General features: G+C 47.1%; 1 protein-coding gene across 6 annotated transcripts in view; it reads left to right on the top strand.

Annotated features, from left to right (window-relative positions):
- The window catches only part of RAPGEF1 (Rap guanine nucleotide exchange factor 1), a 130,974-nt gene that overhangs the window by 58,101 nt on the left and 53,634 nt on the right, over positions 1 to 19,239 (top strand). For 4 of the 6 annotated variants that reach the window (XM_036913518.2, XM_036913502.2, XM_036913515.2 and 1 more), the window contains exons 2-5: positions 7,544 to 7,683; positions 8,265 to 8,378; positions 12,746 to 12,924; positions 16,585 to 16,741. In XM_036913518.2, the coding sequence (XP_036769413.2) occupies positions 7,544 to 7,683; positions 8,265 to 8,378; positions 12,746 to 12,924; positions 16,585 to 16,741 (590 nt within the window). The remainder of the gene's footprint in view (positions 1 to 7,543; positions 7,684 to 8,264; positions 8,379 to 12,745; positions 12,925 to 16,584; positions 16,742 to 19,239) is intronic. The other 2 variants (XM_036913520.2, XM_036913510.2) reach the window with 1 other exon arrangement.

Genomic DNA, 19,239 nt, shown 5'->3' with positions numbered 1-19,239 from the left:
TTGATATGTACATTTGTCAACAACACGCAGAGGTCGTTGTTAGGCCTGGCCAAGGGGCAAGTGGAAAATTTTTAAATGAAATACACCTGGCAGCTACTTGGGAAGAAATTGGTTTGGCTTTGGTGTTTTGGCTTTTTGTTGAGACTTAATTCTGTGAGAGACTGTGTGCCTCTCCTCCTGCCCACCCCCTTGCTGTCTGCATAGAGAAGGACATTGACTGACCTGGCAGCCAGATCTGCAGCCCAGGAAAGTGCCTGTTGTAAGAACCTCATGGCCACTTGTACAGAAACTTGTGAGGCCACAGAAGCCCCCTTCCTCTGGAAAAAGTGACTAGCAGATTAGTCATTGGGAGGGCCTGACCTTCCGCGGTGTAAAGGCCACACGCACAGTGGTCTGAGGCTTTGTTTCTGAAGTTCTGTCAGTGACCTTTGAGGTTGCCCTCACAGGTGTTCTAGATCACAGTGAGGCACCAGCGTGTGGCTTTTCCTCCTTCGGGAAGAGAGCTTTTGTTCCCTTAGGTTAGGCATGTCCGTACGGAAAGGATGCAGGCCTGGCAATCCCAGGTGTTGGTGGGGTGTGCAGCCACTGGGACCTTGCTGGTGGCACTGCACAGTGGCACAGCCACTTTGGAGAATCATTCGGCAGTATCTGTAAAAGTAGATATGGTATATACTCTGTAGTCTAGCAGTCCTGTTCATAGAAAACTGTCGCGTGTGTTCCAGAAGATATGTTTGAGAACGTTCATAGCAGCATTATTTATGAAAGTTGGAAACAACCCAACATCCACTGGTAAAAGGGCAGATCAGTAAAACTGGTATTAGGATATTTGGAATTTCACAGTACTGAAAATGAAAACATATGCTCCAGGTAAGGAGAAACTGACAGCCATGCTGTTGGTCAAGATTGGCTGCAGTAATTTGGAACTGCCTTGAAATGTTGTCCACCAGGCCTGATTCTGTGGTCCTTGGTACAGTGATGTTCAGAGACTGCCTCATCCAGGGTGAAATTAAGCCCTCACATAAGCCACTGCTAAGCTGGGATCCAAAGGGGTGTGTGGTGGCATTGATGGAACTAGTAATGTTCTACTTCTAGAGCCATGCTGTCCAGTCCGGCAGCCACCTTCCACAGATGGCTGCTGGAATTAATTACAGATGACTAAAAGTGCAGTTCCTCAGTCACACCAGCCACCATTCAAGCAGCCACAAGTGGCTGTCATGTTGGACAGTACAGACAAAGAACATGTCCATCATTGCTGCAGTTCTCATGGATACATGGATTTGATTAATTCTAAGTTGTATTTCTATATGTGTGAAATCTTTCAAAATTTTGTTTTAATTTCAGTACTAGAAAAACACATACATAAAATCTGAAGCACACATCCCTAAGTGAAAAGGGCTAAGAGGGTGGTTGGTGCAGCCACCTGGGGCTCTGTACCGTGTGGGAGCATCCCTCTGGCTCTGCCCTCGGCACCAGGCGATCAGTAAACTCCAGGGACATGAGAAAGAGGGGCAGGAAGAGAGAGTGGTGTGTGTGGGGGTGTGTGTGTGTGGTGTGTGTGTGTGTGTGTGATTACCATTCAAATGCATGGTTTGAGTGACTTCACCTGGGGAGAAAGAGGGGCAGGAAGAGAGAGTGGTGTGTGTGTGTGTGTGGTGTGTGTGTGTGATTACCATTCAAATGCATGGTTTGAGTGACTTACCTGGGGAGAAAGAGGGGCAGGAAGAGAGAGTGGTGTGTGTGTGTGTGTGTGGTGTGTGTGTGTGTGTGTGTGTGTGTGTGTGTGTGTGTGTGTGTGTGTGTGTGGTGTGTGTGTGTGTGTGATTACCATTCAAATGCATGGTTTGAGTGACTTACCTGGGGAGAAAGAGGGGCAGGAAGAGAGAGTGGTGTGTGTGTGTGGTGTGTGTGTGTGTGTGTGTGTGTGTGTGTGTGTGTGTGTGTGTGTGGTGTGTGTGTGTGTGTGTGATTACCATTCAAATGCATGGTTTGAGTGTGTGTGTGTGTGTGTGTGTGTGTGGTGTGTGTGTGTGGTGTGTGTGTGTGTGTGATTACCATTCAAATGCATGGTTTGAGTGTGTGTGTGTGTGTGTGTGTGTGTGTGTGTGTGTGTGTGTGTGTGATTACCATTCAAATGCATGGTTTGAGTGACTTACCTGGGGAGAAAGAGGGGCAGGAAGAGAGAGTGGTGTGTGTGTGTGTGTGTGTGGTGTGTGTGTGTGTGTGTGTGTGTGTGTGTGTGTGTGTGTGTGTGTGGTGTGTGTGTGTGTGTGATTACCATTCAAATGCATGGTTTGAGTGTGTGTGTGTGTGTGTGTGTGTGTGGTCTGTGTGTGTGGTGTGTGTGTGTGTGTGATTACCATTCAAATGCATGGTTTGAGTGTGTGTGTGTGTGTGTGTGTGTGTGTGGTGTGTGTGTGGTGTGTGTGTGTGATTACCATTCAAATGCATGGTTTGAGTGACTTCACCTGGGGAGAAAGAGGGGCAGGAAGAGAGAGTTGTGTGTGTGTGTGTGTGTGTGGTGTGTGTGTGTGTGTGTGTGTGTGTGTGTGATTACCATTCAAATGCATGGTTTGAGTGACTTCACCTGGAACCTGTGTCACCTTCAAGTTAAAATCTGCCCTACTTAGTGCTGTCCTCAATTGGCAGCACCAAGGAGGTTGGTTGTCATTACTAAGAACCTACCTTCTTCACTTGATTTATCACAGCGTATGCTAGAGCTGGCTGCTTTGAGGCTGTTATACTCCCCAAGGAGAGGTTTATTGGTAGCAGGGCATCTTTCTTTAAATGCTGACGTGGATTCCCAGCTGTGCCCCAAGACAGACTAGAACTTCGGGCTGTGGCTGGCAGCGCAGAGGTAGAGGTAGAGAGTGCTGTAACATATAAAGTACTTCCTGGATTTGGGTTGCTAGGTGGAAATGCCCTCACTGGACCCCTGGGTCATGATCAGGGCCGTCCTGCATGTGCAGGAGTCTGAGAGCTTTTCTTTTTGGCCTTCCACACCTTGCTTGGCACCCCAGCTCTGCCCCAGTCATGATGGCAGAGATGTGAATCCGGCCGGGCCCGCAGACCCAGGCTTGCCCCCTGCAGCAGCTCAGGGCAGCAGGCAGGCAAAGGCGGACGTTGGTTCACCCAGCCTGGGTCTCTGGAGATCTTTGACCACCAAGGCAAACCAGAGGAACCCTGCATCCTGCCTGTACTTCCCCGTTTGTGTCTGCTTTTTGTGTCCTGCTTTCAGTCTTACTTGCCAGGGTGGAAGTCACATGGATTGGGACATTGCTCTCACATCTCATCTGACTTGGGTTCCTGTCTGGTGAGGGATGTACTGTGGCTTTAGGGACACAGGCCATCTCAGAAGGAGCAGAGCGGGCTACACAGGGGGCACGTGAAATCAAAGAGGGAAACAGATGAAGAGGCTGACGCCAATTTGAGATTGCTCTCTGTGTAGAGGAAGAGGAGAGGGGCATTTGCAAGGTCGCGAGTTGGACGCTCAGTGCTGTAGAATAGCCTGATTGAGATCCATAAACAGTTGGGAATAAGGATTCAGAATTTGGTCAACCTTATTGCCCACCCAAACCATATGGTTAGTTAGGTTAGTTAGCACCCTGTATTGAGCAGGGCCACGTGCCTGGCACTTGGGTGGGTTCCTTACTGCATCTCCACAGGCAGCATCTCATTTAATCACATCACATCAGCCATCTCAAGAAGAACAATGTTATCAGCCCATTTTTCAGATAAGAAAACCTAAAACCGAGAGAGGTGACTTTGAAGGATTTTAACACAAACCATCTGACTACAAAGCTCACCCTTTTAACCACCACACGCACAGTTAGACCAGTCATGTCACTTTGAAGTACAAAGAAGGAAGTGTAAGCTGCATGGGGGACTCACCCTGCTTGGGTGGGGAGAAGAGTCAGGACGGGGGAGCCAAAGGAATCACCCCATCCCCGTTCCCCTGCTTTGAATCTCCAGAATGACTGGCACGTGAGGGCTGGTGCCAAGGGCCCTCCCTGACCCCATGTCGAGCTGCTGCAGGTGAAGTGCACCGGCTTCTTGTCCATGTCTGGGGTCTAAGAAGGGCTTTCTGCAGCTCCAGGCAGCAGGCAGACAGCGGAAGCCATGTTTAGCTTGGCTCTGCATGCGATTAAAGGTCAGGCCCTGTCTTTTCTCATTGGTCCAGAGTTCAGTGGAGATAATTTGCAAAGAGCACATAGTTTATCTGATCCTGCCTGTCCCCTGGGAGGTCTTTGACATGGAATTGAACTTTGAACTTATTCAGTCACAGGCAATAATGGAGGACACAGTGGCAGGGTTGTAGCACAAGGAGCTGCATCATTTATTTGGAAGGGTTTTTTAGTACTAAATTGCTGGAAAAAGCAAAGGAGGAGCTGCTTTTTATTTTTAAAACTACAGGTATTTATTTTTCCTTACATAGGATTGTTCTATTCCCTAATTTTCAATCAATTTCAACTATTTTCTGTGAATTTCTGATGTTACCAGAAGAGGCAAGCCTTTCATGGGTTATTTTTTGTTTGGTTGATTTCTTTGTTGAGTGAATCTTTACTGAACAGCTTCTATGGGCCAGGTACCATGTTGGCACTGGGATGAGAGGCATGAGCTAGGCAGGTACAGTCCTCAGTGAGTTTGCATTCTTGTAAGGGGACAAACGCATACATGAACCACTTAGTAAGATAGTTTCAGATACTGGAAAGTGCTGTGGTAAATGGCAAGATGAAGGAAGGCTGCTCAGTGATTTTTTTTTTTTAAACAGCTTTACTGAGCTTCATTCACATGCACAGTTGACTCCTTTTATGTGTAGGATTCAGTGTTTTTTTCAAGTAACTTACTGGGTTGTGCAACCATCACCAGGTTCTAATTTTAGAACATTTTTGTCCCCCACAGAAAGAAATCTCATACTCATTAGCAATCCTTCATCCCTTCCTTCCCCTCAGTCTTAGACAACCACTTACCTACTTTCAGGCTCTATAGATATACCTAGTCCGGATATTTCAATTAAATGTAATTATGTGATCTTTTGTGTCTGGCTTCTTTCACTTAGCATCATGTTATCAAGATTCATCTGTGTTATAAAATGTATCAGTGCTTCATTTCTTTTTATTGCCTAATAATATTCCATTGAATGGATATACCACATTTTATTTATTCATTCACAGACATTTGAGTTGTTTCCACCTTTTGGTTATTATGAATAATGCTGCTGTGAACTTTTGTGTACAAGTCATGTGGATACATGTTTTCATTTATCTTGAGTATATGTCTAGGAATAGAATTACTGGGTCATAGAATAACTATGTTTGATCTTGTAAGGAGCTGCCAGGTACTATGCAAAGCAGCTGCACCATTTTACATTTCCAGCAGCAGTGTATGAGGGTTCCAGGTTCCCCAGGCCTCGCTGACACTTGGCATTATCTGTCATTTTTATTATACCCAGTGGGTTTGAAGTAGTTACTTGGTTTGGGTTTGTATTTCCTTAATAACTAATGATGTTGAGCATCTCTTCATGAATTTATTGCCCATTTGTGTATCTTCCTTGGAGAAACGTCTATTCAAATCTTTTGCCTATTTTTAATTTGGTCATCTTTTGTTGTTGAATTGTAAGAGTTCTTTATATTTTCTGTGTACAAATCCCTATCAGGTATCTGATTTGCAAATATTTTCTCCCATTCTGTAGCTTGTCTTTTCACTTTCTTGACGGATCATTTGCAGCACAAACATTTTAATTTTTTTTATGGAGGTATAATTGACATATTAGTTTCAGGTATACAGCATAATGATTTGATGTTTGTACATACTGCAAAAGATCACCACACTAAGTCTAGTATAAAAGTTTTTAATTTTGATGAAGTCCAGTTTATTTTTTTCTTTTGCTTATGCTTTTTATGTTGTATCTAAGAAACTATTACCAAATCCAAGGTCTCAAAAATTTTATTCATGTGTTTTCTTCTAGTTTTATAGTTTTAACGTTTACATTTAGGTTTTTTATTCATTTTGAGTTAATTTTGTATATGGTATGGGGTAAGGGCCCAAATTCACTCTTTTGCATATGAATTCCAGTTGTTCCAGAACCATTTGTTGAAAAGAATATTCATTCCCTCATTGAATATTCTTGACACCCTTGTCAAAAATCAGTTGGCCATAGACACAGGGTTTATTTCTCAATTCTGTTCCAGTGTCCTATATGCCTTTCCTTATAACAGTACCACACTATCTTGATTACTATAATTTTTTGGGGGGGTATCATTAATCTACAATTACATGAAGAACATTATGTTTACTAGGCTCCCCCCTTCACCAAGTCCCCCCCACATACCCCTTCACAGTCACTGTTCATCAGCGTAGTAAGATGCTGTAATGATTACTATAATTTTGTAGTAGTAAGTTTTGAATCAGGAAACATGAGTCCTCTAAGTATTATTTCCAGATTGTTCTGGCTATTCTGGTCCCTTGTATTTCCATACTAATTTTAGAATTAGATTATCAATTTCTGCAAAAAAAGCCAGCTGGATTCATAGGAATCACATTGACTCTAGATCACGCTGGGGAGTACTGCCGTTTTAACAATATTAAGTCTTTTGATCCATGAGTGTGGATGTCTTCCACTTATTTTGGATTGTCTCTAATTTCTTTCAACTTTTTGAAGTTTTCAGGGTATAGGTCTTATACTTCTTGTGTTAAATTTATGCCCAAGTCTTTTATTGTTTTTGATGATATTATAAATGGAAGCTTTTACAAATTTCATTTGGAATGTTCATTGCTCCTGTGTAGAAATGCACCTGATTGTTGTATATTGATCTTGTATCCTGTGACTTTACTGAATTGATTAGTATTAACAGCTTTTCAGTGGATTGCTTGGGGTTCTCCCTATACAAGATCAGCTACAAACAGACAGCTTTGTATATTCCTTTGCAGCCAGAATGGCTTTTATTGGAGTACTAAGTACAGCATCAGAGACGAACGGTGAGAGCGTATCCTTCCTAGTCTTGTTCCTGATCTCAGGGAGAAACCATCTAGTCTTTCGCTACGTCCCAGAGGGTTCTGAACACCTTACTTCTGTTTCAGTCTCCACCACCCACCCTGAGACCTTGCCCATGGTGCGTGTTGCAGTTCCCTACACCAAAAAAATAATAATAACGATAATAAGATTAATTCGAAAGGGCCTTCCATTCCCGTTCATACTTCCCACACTCCCGTGACTCTACTCTGGTGTTCTCCCTCCCGGCCAGTTCCCTCGGACTTCGGTTAGCGCATCGTACCACCTCTGTAGGAACACTGGGAAATATTTGCAAGTTATTTTTTCGTACACATTTTGACTACTTTGACTTCCACAACTCCTAACAACCTAAATTGCTGCTTGCATATTTCAACTTTTGCAGTGTTGTAGTGGATCCATATTCCTTTTCTTTTGTAATTCTGAACAGCCGGGGGAAAGGTTTGTTTTGGGACCATGCTCATTTCCACCAAAGGCCGGCGAACCACATCTCCTTCCCGTTCTGCCTCTAACAGTCAGGGCCCTCTTTCTTTTCAGACTCTCAGCGTTCTCATCTCTCTTCCTTCACCATGAAGCTGATGGACAAATTCCACTCACCTAAAATCAAGAGGACCCCGTCAAAGAAGGGAAAGCCAGCTGAAGTGTCTGTGAAGATTCCAGAGAAGCCTGTGAACAAAGTAAGCTGACTCTCTCTAGGTGTTTTTCCTGGCCTTTGCCTGCTTCGAGCAATATGTTTGTGCTGTTTTTAAATTCATTCCCTGGGGATTGAGCTTTCAGTACAGAACATCTATTCCGTAGCATTCCATGGTTCCAGGCAGGGCCGTCAGCGTCCTTGTGCTAAGATGGTGAGTGTTTATCATGTTAATCAGAATCAAGCTCAATTAACTAGAATGGTTCTCCTTTTCCAAATATGTCATCCTCTGGGCATTTACAAATGCTCAGTGCATCGTGTTCACACCCCAAGATGCTGCCTCCCTGCCCCAGAGAGCCCTGTGTTGCCCTGGCATGTGCACACACGTACGTGTACACACAGGAAGTTTGTGATGTCCAGAACATCCAGCATTAGGCTTTAGGGCCCATCCTCGGAGACGTGCAAAATCCTTGAAACCCAGCCAAAGATGTCCTCAGGCACTAGTAACCTCAATAGAACCAGTCAAGCCAGATATGTTGAAACAGCTGTTAATCTTCATCAATCCCTCCCTTCAGTCTAAAACGGCCATTTCAAGCTCTGTAGGAATCCAGGTTTCCTCTCTTCCAGGAGGCAACAGACAGATTTCTACCAGAGGGCTACCCTATCCCCTTGGATCTGGAGCAGCAGGCAGTAGAATTTATGTCCACCAGTGCTGTGGCTTCCAGGTCTCAAAGGCAGAAGGTCAGTGTGCTATTGAGAACAATTGGGTTTGCCTTGCCTTCTCCTGCAGAATCCTGGCCCCTGATTTTGGGGATGGAAAAAGAAATCTATTGCAATATCACTGTGTTCAGTTGGGTGGCAGTTGTGGGCCAAATTGTTCAGGAAACAGCCCACGGGACCTTGGGTAAAAGCAAGAATTTATCCAAGGCCCCAGGGTCCCTGGAGAGAGCTCCGTGTGCCATGGCCAAAGCTCTGGGGCCCTGTGTGGGGTTGGTGTGGGTGTGCTGCTTGGGCCCAGAGGGTTCTGCGCGAAGTGGGTGAGCCTTATCCTCAAGACCACTGTTCTTTCCTTGAGTTGCTCAGATGATCTGAATAGTTGAGGAAGGGAAGCGGGTCTCAAGTGTAAGTTGCTCTGTTAGACATAAGGCAAGACTCAGAGCTCAGGGCCAGGGACACCTCTTGTACCACGAACACTTACTGAGCCTTCTCTTAGCCCCACACTAAGTGCTTTGCATCCTCTTACTTAATGCTTGTAACCACCTTGAGGGATAGAAACCTACTTTGCAGAAAAGGAAACTGAAGCTTTCAGAGATGTTAAGCTTTGGCCAAAGTCACACAGGAAGGGTGGTGACCCTGAGATGTGAAGGCAGCCCTCTTGAAACACTCATGATGCTACATTTCCTCTTTGTGAAAGCCAGGGTTTATTTTTCAGTGTCTCATTTATCTAAATTTTAACCCACACATATAACTAAACATAAAACAAAATTAAACTTAGCAATGCAAAATAAAAACCAGCCTTGTAGGCAAGTAGATCCTAATCCTCGCATGATTATCCAGTGTAGTTCGTAGAGCCACTGTCCCAGCTGTCAGTCTAGGGCTACCGGCAGACACTGCCCTGTTCTGTAAACACATAATTCTTGAATTCTTGTGCACCTATTTTTGTTTTGATGTTGACCAGCAGAATATCTTAACATTCTAGTCAAAAGTGGAGAAAACAAAGGTTTTAAATCCAAAAGTCTTTTGTTGAGTGATCCTTCTTCCTGCCCCCTCTGTTAACTAACAGAGGCTAAAGGGCAAAAGTGAGGTATTCAGTGTTTGCCGGATTGATCAAGTTCCAGATGAAGTCAAAGATTTGTCTGAAGTGTTATTCTTATTACCATCTGTTCAGAAGCCTCCAGCGGCTGCGTTCATGCCAAGTCCAAGGCGGCCATCAGTTGTCCTCTAACTCTAGGCCAGGCTGCCTGGAGAGATACTGACAACTGTTCTCCTGGTCACCTGTGATAAGAAACTTCCAACTGCTCTGTACTTGGAAGTTTCTCCCCTTTCTTCATTATCCCAAAAGAGGTCATGGGGGAAAATTGGATGCTCAGGTGTCCTTCACTTAGTAGGGGCTCCCGCAAACTCCCAGGGACACTTGGCAACGTCTGAAGACATTTTCTGTTGTCAAACTGAGAAGGTGAAGTGGGTGCCACTGGATCTGGTGGGTAGAGGCCAAGGATGCTGGTAACCATCCTGCAACCTCATGCACAAGACAGTCCCCCCAACAAAGAGCCTTTTCTGCCTCCACATGTCAGCGGGGCTGTGGCTGAGAAACCCTGTTCTCGGGAGCTGTAGGTGGAACCTTCACCCAGGAAGAATGTTGCCCTGGTTTTTGGCCATCATCCTTTAAGAAGGGTTAACTTACTGTGCTGTGCCCCAAGTCACCTGCATGAGACAAAGCTAGCACAAACCTGTCGTTCAGTAGAAGTCCACAGAGCTGGAAGCGTTGGCGCATCTGCCAACACACGTTGACTTAGACTCCGTCAGAGTGATCTTACGATTCGTCTGTCATTTGCTATCATTATTAATTATTACCACTGAGAGACTCTCTGTATGCATTCTTTCTCTCTTCCAGTTTATATGTATGACTTTCCCTGTTTAAGGACATGGGAGAGAGCAGCTCAGGCTGTAGAAGCACAGACTCGGGTCTGCCTACGGCTCACTGAGGGCACCTTGGCCTTGTCCTGGCTGATTTCACACACCGTCTCAGTTAGTCCTCACCATAACAATGTGCACAAGCTTTTATTATTCCTGATTTGCAGAGCGTTTGGGCTCTGGCCCAAGTTTTCTTAGCCAAGATCTATTTTTCCCTTAAATTTTCTGAACAACCCCTCTGGACATTCTCAGTCACTTCCCCACGATAGCCTTTCGATCACTAGGGCAGGTGTTACTCTCCCCATTTTGTGCACGAGAAGCTCAAAGCCCACTGGGCCCCAAGCCTGGCGGCAGCTGCAGACCTACACCCCTGGGCCTCACTGCTGCCCTCATGTAGGGTCCAGGTTTGGACTGACAGCAGCAGGAGGGGGCCTGCAGGCGGATGCGTCTGCCTCTGAGGTGTGTGGCTCAGCAGCTCTGGCAAGGCTGAGGCCTAGCAGTGCTCAGTCTGGGTTTCTCACCACGAGCTCTCCTGACTGCTGGCTGCATCTTGCAAGAAGCCAGAATTGAACAGCTGAAGGGCTAGGGAGATGCAGATGCTCAGAGGCCATTAGTTCTGGGAGTGGAGTGTGCTGGGGAGCTGAGGGCTGCACTCTGACTTCCTGAGTCGTCAGCCCCTTTACTAGGAGCCCAGGGCAGCCTGGCTTCTCGGTGGTTCACTTGATCTCTGCAGGTGACAGGAGAATTCTCCTTCTGCTCTGAAGTGACTCACCCCTTTCAACGACTCCCACCTCCAGGTCAGTCCATTCTTCCTAGGAAACTCGATGACATATGTTCTCAAAACACTTCCTGCTGCCTCCCCACATTTCATTGTCATTGGCTCCAGACACATTCTCATGTGCTAGGACAGCAGGTCGTGGTCCTCCAGCCGCCTGGCCACCCGTGATTTCAGTCACATTTGTTGTCTGCAGGCATCGTGATTCCTTCATTCTGAGGGTCCTCCTGGCCCCCGGTGGATGATGGTGGAGCAGAGAGCTCCTGTCTGTGAGGCGGAGGAGCAGGTGCCTGGCCTCTTGGCAACAGACAATAAATAAACAATATCAGGAGGGGAAAAGAGAGAAATAAAGTGAGGCTTTCTGGGCTGCAGTGATGGGAATGGGGAGAAGTGCCCCCGGCTGGAGGATCTCATGTCAGTGTCTGCAGAGCACATCGGGCTTTTGAAGTTGTCTGACTGAGGAGTTGTCCCCTTCTTGATCCTATTTACATATTCTTCTTTGATATTCCTTTGAAATAAATGCCCCCACTATTGAATTTTTTATTTAAGATGACATTCCCCATCATTTTAGAAGAAAAGAGCTAGTGTTAAGAAGCCTAATCACTTCTTATTATATATCACTTACTTACATGTTTATAGATTATTGTTTAGGCCAACTTTTTCTAGACTTGGTTTTCTGTTTTATATATCCTGTGGACCTCAGAGAGCCCGCAGGTGGTAGTGTTCCTCACCTGCATCCCTCTTGCTGGACATGTAATCCATTCAGCTTGAGTAGGTTGTCCATTTTTGGATTTAGCCATTTTATAGATTATCCCTGATCTCCCTTCTCCTCCCAGCCAGCTGGGGCCCTGGTCACTGCCTTTAGGCCCAGTCACAGGGGGTGGCTAGGGAAAGGAGCCACAGGGGTGTGTATACCCTCTGACCGCGCAGTCAAGGTAACCCACAGGCAAGGAGAAAAGGCCGGGGCGTGGGGGCTGGGATGCTGGTAAGTGAAGGACTCTGTTTATTTTCCTGCACGCCGGGCTTTCCTCAGGAGCAGAAGGGCTGTGGATGCTGTTAGCATGATAGCAGTGATTGAACCGTTGCCTTCTGCTCCAGCCTCTTCAGCTTTTCACCCTGGAGCATCCTGCCCCTTCTAACCCTGGGGTCTGCAGGTCCTTGGGGAGCACCACATGGATTCATTGAGAGGAGCTACATCTTTGGGTTGATGTGGGAATCTAGCCAGACATCCTGGGAAAATGGATTTTGCATATTAATGCGTCTGAACAGCCTCATGCAGTCCCTTGGAGCGTTGAAAGGCCTGGGGTCTCTCGGTTTGATTTACTGGATAGATAGGTACCATGGGACTTAACTGTTGGTTCTCTAAGCTTCCTAAAGCCATAGCAAATTAGTTGACTCTACACCTAACGAGATTAGTGGCAATGTCTCTGGTACAGGAGGAGAAGCGGATTCTCGTTCCAGGAAGGGAATTCAGGAATGTCTGCAGACCTTTCTTGGGCCGGCCTCTTCTTCTGCCTCCACGTCTGCCTCTGAATACTGAATACAATCCTTAGAAAAATAATTTGGCTTGGTTTCTGCAGCAAGAACCTTTTCCGTCTGTATCAATCTCGAACTAGTTCACAAGAAATTTTGTTTTATTTTTGCAAGATGACTCCTTTAATCTCTCTCCTCCCTCCTTATGCTTAACATTTCCTTTCAGAACCTGAGCTGGCTGGAAGAGAAGGAGAAGGAAGTGGTCAGTGCCTTGCGCTACTTTAAGACCATTGTGGACAAAATGGCTATTGACAAGAAGGTACTGGAGATGCTTCCAGGGTCCGCCAGCAAGGTGCTGGAGGCCATCTTACCCCTGGTGCAGAGTGACCCTCGGATTCAGCACAGGTGTGTTGCTCTCAAGTCCTCAGTGTCAAAGCAGAGCAGGCCTGGAGGCACCGTGGTTTGGGGGCACTTCAAACCCAAGGTCTCCAGAAATGGCGAGGCGTCAGGAGGGACAGGAGCTCATCCCCACCCCCATCTCTCACCTGATGCCCTTCCAAGGCTGAGACTGTTGTTCTTTAAGAGGCCCCAACACCAAGGAAGCTCTCCCGTTGTGCAGGTGCGGCCACAGTGACGTCCGTGGTGGTTCCTCTGCGTCAGCTCTTCGGAAATAATCATACTGATTTCTCCTAGTACCCTGTGCTGACCATAGTTTATTACATGCTGAGCCCTGTCAGTATCCAGCCTATTAGAGACCCAAGCTGCTTAGCTGATTAGGCCAGAAGGGGTTGAGAAGAACCCACCTAGAGCACAGACCCGAGACACATCCCCGTGTCACAGATGGTGCCTGGACTTGGTGGAAGCCAGGCTGGGGGACGGGGAGTCCGCTCTCATCTCAGTAGGCTTTTGTTGGGTAATGCTCTTATTGCTAGAGTGCATTTTCCTCTTAAAGGTCAGCAAGCAGCTTGCCCCTGTATTTATCATTACGTACAGAAAGACAAGCAGTATTAAATGTAATCTTAAGTGAAAGCCTAGCAGGAGCTTTTTCTTGAGAAACTAGGAGATGCTGCTGGCTTTGTTTTTCTTCCCTGGGACCTGTCCAGGATAAATCCTTCTGTTTTAGTTCCGCGAGATGGTCTGATGTTCATGTAGACCTACGGTAGGCCTCTGCGGCCTGCTCTCAGGACTTGGCACTGAACTGCACAGTTTTCTTCTGGGAGGTGAAGCAAACAGTGTCCTTATTCTGAGAGGCTCTCTGCCCTGGGGCTTTTCTGCTCTGGATTTCAGCTGACCCGTGTAGGTGGTGGTCTTTTGGCTGGAAGCTCCTTGAAGCCAGTTGGTGGTGGAGGATAAAATGCTGGTATGGCTTTGCCCTGCCTTTGCCTCACGTCTCCACGCCACACTGCTGTCATAGGAAAAGCCTCTGAGCAGAGGAGTGCATCTGGTGCCCTGTCCATTGCTGCATGGAGTCCTTTGTGTGCCGGTCTGGAGAGCCTGGGGACCAAGCACTGTGTCCCTCAGGTAGTTACCCCGGTGCCCAGCCTGCCGAAGGGCCCAGCGCTGTCCTCCTTTGAGGGAATATGCCCGACGGTTTGCTGGAGTCAGCTGTGTCCTTGGCTTTTCACAAAATGCTCCCATATACCTCTTTTCATGCGATGGTCCCTCACATGGGACCAATCTAGTTGGAAAAAACCAACTCCCCCATCTACGACAAAGCATTATTTTATGGTACCTGATGGAAGCTCTGTTGGAATTAGAAGGAGGGAGAATTAAAGAGAGTTGTGGTGGTCCAGTTAAGCTTCCTGGAGGAGATGCTGGAGCTGGGCCCGAAGGAAGGGCAGGAACTGGATTGGCAGTGGGGGCAGGAGGAGGAGGAAGACAGGGGAGCTGAGGCCAGGGGGCACAGAGCATCCCTAGAAGGGAGGGGCGTGACAGCGTCCGGCCGATCACGTCACCCTGCTGCCCAGATGCTAACCCTCTTTGGGAGTTCAGACAGTCCCCTTAGCTAAATCCTGTAACCATTGGGGGCAGGGTGTTGCCACCAGGATTGCTACTTCCTGCGTGCTAGCCAGCAGCCACACCTGGGGGATGACGTGCAAACCCTGCAAGAATGGAAACAGTGTGATGATGGGTTGGAGGCATTTTTTGTCTATGGGGAGATTCTGTAGTTATTTTATAGTTGGCAGAAATTATTTAATGTCTGAAACAGTTTCCTAGAAGGAATAAGAGAAATGTCTGGGTGTGGCCAGAAGGAACCACATGGGGTTTCTTGCTTGCTGGTTTTCTGGTAGTCTTTTGGCTAATACCATTTAAAGGATTTTTCCTCCTGAAATGCTTGCAAAGCCAATTGCTGACATTTCTGTCCATCTCCCTGAGATCCCTTCTGCACATGTTTCTTCTGGCTCCTTCCGTCCTCTCCTCTCAGTACAGTCTGTGGGCTGGGGAGGTGTTCTCCCCACGCTGTGCTCGGCCGTGGGGCGTCTGGAGACACTTGAGAGCAGGGCCCAAGCTTGGCTTTGAAGTTTCCAAAAACAGACCAGCGACAGTCTGCTGGCCAGTGTTTCCTCCTCCAGGACCTTCCCCCTTATCCTAAGATCCCAGGCCCTTCACAGGGAGGCGTGTTCTGCTTCCCAGCCAGTAATGTGCAGGGAGGACACAAATGCCAGATTCCTTAGGTGCTTTCAGGGAAAGGTTACCATCTGGTGCAGAAAGAAAGCATGACATGGAGGCGTATCCCTCGCCCCCTTTATGGGCAGTGGTCCAACAGTGTGATGCTCTGAGGGGTCCCCCCTGGCAGGAGGCAGCAGTCTGCATGGGGAGGCCTCCCTGGCCTTGCAGGAGGAGGCGGAGTCCCTTGGAGTGTGTCCCCCTGCGGGGGGGATGTCCCCCGGGACCCAGCCCCCAGGAAGACGGCAGCTTCTGCTCTGCCCTCTCACGCTCTCCTCAGGGTGGGCCCCACACCGAGTGCTTTTCCTTAGGAGGGGCCTCCGAGGCAGCCAACCCCCGGCTCCCTCGCAGCGCCTTCTCTAAGTTTCCCTTCTTTCTGATGGGGCTCCATTCCTCCTGGCCCCTGCCTGTGGGAACAGAAGCCCAGGCCTCGGGGCAGGTTCCCCTCCTCACCTGGCTCTGGAGAGCTTCTCACTAGGGTGTTGTTCGTGTCAGGTTTCTGTCTTAAATGGCTCCTTTTTAGAACCTGTTTTAACCGTATCTTAAAATATTATGTATTTCTACTCAAAATTACATCTTTGGCTCCTAAATGTCTGCCTTGTTCTTTTTCTTATGATGTTTGTTCTTCCTCTGTTATAATACATATTTAAAATGGAAAAATAATCCTTTCCATAATTCCTAGGGAAAAATAACCTTCAGTTATTTAAAAATAGATGGAAGACCTCATTTTGGCCTGTACTGTATAGTCGTCAAGGTGTCCGAAAGCACCGGGGCTTCTGTTTCTGTGTGTCTGCATCACAGAGAGGCTGGGGTCGCCCCGGCCCTGCCCCCGCCCCACTGGTCTCCTTGCCTCGGATTGACGTTCTGGAAACACTTCATCAGGGCGATGATGCTGAGCCCATGCTAGGAGGAGTTCTAGTAAATCACAGATCACATTTAAAGGCTGTTCTTCAAAGGATCTGCCTGCTAAAATTCCACAAACCTGCTCGCTCCTTGGGGCACATCTAACATGAATTTCAGTCTGATTCAGAACAAGAAGTCTGTGGTGCTCTGACCTAGTCCAGTGATTAGCACCAGGAGGAGGGGAAGGTGGAGCACTGCTCAAGAGATGTTATCGGAACCTGGTGGAGGATGTGAGATTTGAAAAAGCATGTAAACCATCGTGATGGGATTTTTATATATGGGAAATGGAAAAAAAAAATTTATAACAGACTAGAATATAAAACTCCATACAAGGAGATAGGTTCAGGGAAGAAGTTTATCAAGAGGAGGTATGGAAAGATTGAGAAACACAACCTAGTCACCGTGAAACTGGTTTTATGCCAGATGGATACCTTAAAGTGATGATCAGGCTTTAGATTTTTAACATTCTTTTCAAAAATCTTCTCTTCCCTCCAGCTCAGCCCTTTCCTCCTGCTACAGCCGGGTATACCAAAGCCTCGCCAACCTCATCCGCTGGTCTGACCAAGTGATGCTAGAAGGTGTGAACTCAGAAGATAAAGAGATGGTGACGTCTGTGAAGGGGGTCATCAAGGCCGTTCTGGATGGAGTGAAGGTATGAATGAGTGCAGGTCCCACAGTCCTAGCCAGAGGCTTAGACAGCCTCCCTCCCAGGTGTGACCACGTAAGAGCGTGTTCCTAAGCTTAATCCATACGAATGAGTATCTTCCGGCATCTCTGGCTTTGGTGTGCTGCTCTAGCCCATGGCTTTTTAATTTTCTCTGGTACAAATGGCTTCTACAGCACATGCCTTTGGAGTACTCATCCCCAGAGCTAGAAAAGCTGCCAGAAGCAATCAGCCTTTCCTGAGCATTGCGTTAAATCTTCAGTGAGTCTTTATATTACAGGGCTTGCTGTGCAGGAGACAAAATGCAGAGGGAATTGTTTTTGCATTAACTTTTAACAAAATTCCTAGCTTGTCAACTGCTACCTTTCCATGTTCTAAAAACTCCTGGGATTCTTATTAAAAAAGCAGTATTCAGATGAGTAGGAAATGAAACTATGTATGTAATATCCATGATGTGGTCTGTGAATTTACTACCCAGGAAGGTCAGAAACAACATAATAGAAAGTTATGAATCATAGTTAAGGTGGGAAGGGAAGACATAGAGGGCCTGGAATTGGGGTCCGAGGGACAAACCCTAATTGAGGAAAGAAGTCCTAGTGGATGAGGAGTAAGGCAGAGTGTAAGGCATAAAACGAACGAGGGTCTGTGGGTCAGGAGGGCTGTGAGCAGTGGTAGAGTGGACCCCTGCTGTTACGGGAGGCCATAGAATGTAGTTATATTGCACTGGGGTCCAGCTAGGTTTAAATCCCAGTTCACCACTTACTAGTCTGTGAACTTGAGCAATTTATTCAGTTGCTCTGTACCTTGTGAACTCATGCATAAACAGGTATAATAATGGTGTCACATATCATGAGATTATAGGAAGGATTAATTTAGTTAATACATGCAAAGCGCACAGATCTCAGCTGCTGTTTATTATTAACTATAGGGGTCTAGAGGTACACTTTCCAGACCGATCTCCTGGCTTGAGAAAATTGTGTCCTCCTCTCTGCACCCTTCAACCCAAAATTACAGGTGGAGTACTTACCCTCAGTCAAAAGAGTTCTTCCCCACTCAACCACACTGTCAGATTCCTGAGAGTTGCCTCCTTGGATCGACATCCCTCAGAAGCTGTGGAGAGTAGAATAAGGGCCCCCCCAAAGAGAACAAGTTGTGGAGGGGAGGCTGAGCACTGCTTAGCATTCCAAATCACACCAGACTGAATTGTGATGCCTGAGGACCGCTGGGTAGGTAGTTGCCCACCTCCAGGACCCACATAGGGCCACTGTGTCTGCTGGGGACTTTCTTGCATTCATTTAGACACAGGCTTGACCAGATGACATCAGAATTCCCCCTGGTGGCTTCCAGGTTCTCTTCATTCCCAAAGGTTTTGTAGGTCCTCCATTCTGTGTTTTGGCCAGTGAGACTTAAAGGTGTAACCCTGGGTGGCTGTTGTCTGAGACTTTATGTCACTTTCCAGATTTTGGAGTGTGGTGACACACATTATCCCATTCAATTTTCCCAGTAGCTCTTTGAGGTCAGCAGGGCAGGCTGGGACATGATCGGGGTCATATGTCAGCAGCAGTGTATAGTCCTGGCTCACCCACCCCTTTGCTCTTCCTGTCCAGGCTTCTGGAAAGGCTGTTACTGAAAGTTGTCATTTTTCACGTGGCATTGCTTAGGTTTCCTTCTACCAAACAGATTATAATGAGATGTTCGAAACAAGAACATCCAGAGTAGCAGAGACAGAGTTTCTGTGTATAAGGCTTTGTGGCGTCCCCAAGTACATTCCTTTATGGCATCAGCTGAAAGGCGTCTAAGAGAAAAGGTTTCTCTGGTTTTTTCCAGTTGACCAGTATGAGAGTGAGAACCTGTCAGTGTCTGAAAACAGACAGCTTTGCCACAAATGTTCTAAAATATTTTAGCCAGAACAAAGATTCTCTAGGCAAAGAGCTCTGTAAATTCAGTTTTGTTTCATTTATTCAGGAAGCATTTGTTGAGAACTTCCTATGCCAGGCAGTGGGTAGAGTTGGGGACTCCAGTGGTAAACTGGCCCCGTCCCTGACCTGATGGAGCCTCCACGCTCAGGGTGGGTGGGGAACAACCAACAGGGACCTGTAGTTCTGTTCTTAGGCCCCGGGTCACAGAGGAACAGTGGCCCAGGCCCTGCATGGATGAGCAGATGGCCTTCCTTTTTCAGGTGGTCAGAGATGCTTCGCCAAGGAAGAGACAGACAGACAGGCCAAAGTCTGAAGGATGAGCAGGAATTGACCTGTGTCACTGGAAGCTTTTCCTAGTTGGAATCAGTCAAGGCAGTGGGGACACTGTACTGTTGGCGTTTGCATAAGGTCTGATAGCAACAATGGCTAACATTTATTACCTCTGAGTGCTTGTAATGGCTCCCCAAGGTGGGCATAAGTGCCCCGTCACAGGCATGAGACTTAGGCTCAGGCAGCCCGGCAGTCAGTCAGTGGCAAGGGGCTGAGTCCCACCTAGGCCTGCAGCCC

This window comes from Manis pentadactyla, chromosome 3 (assembly GCF_030020395.1).
Source record: "Manis pentadactyla isolate mManPen7 chromosome 3, mManPen7.hap1, whole genome shotgun sequence".
Lineage (NCBI taxonomy): Eukaryota > Metazoa > Chordata > Mammalia > Pholidota > Manidae > Manis > Manis pentadactyla.
The sequence above is the reverse complement of the archived record's forward strand: the minus strand, read 5'-3'. Positions and strand labels throughout refer to the sequence as shown.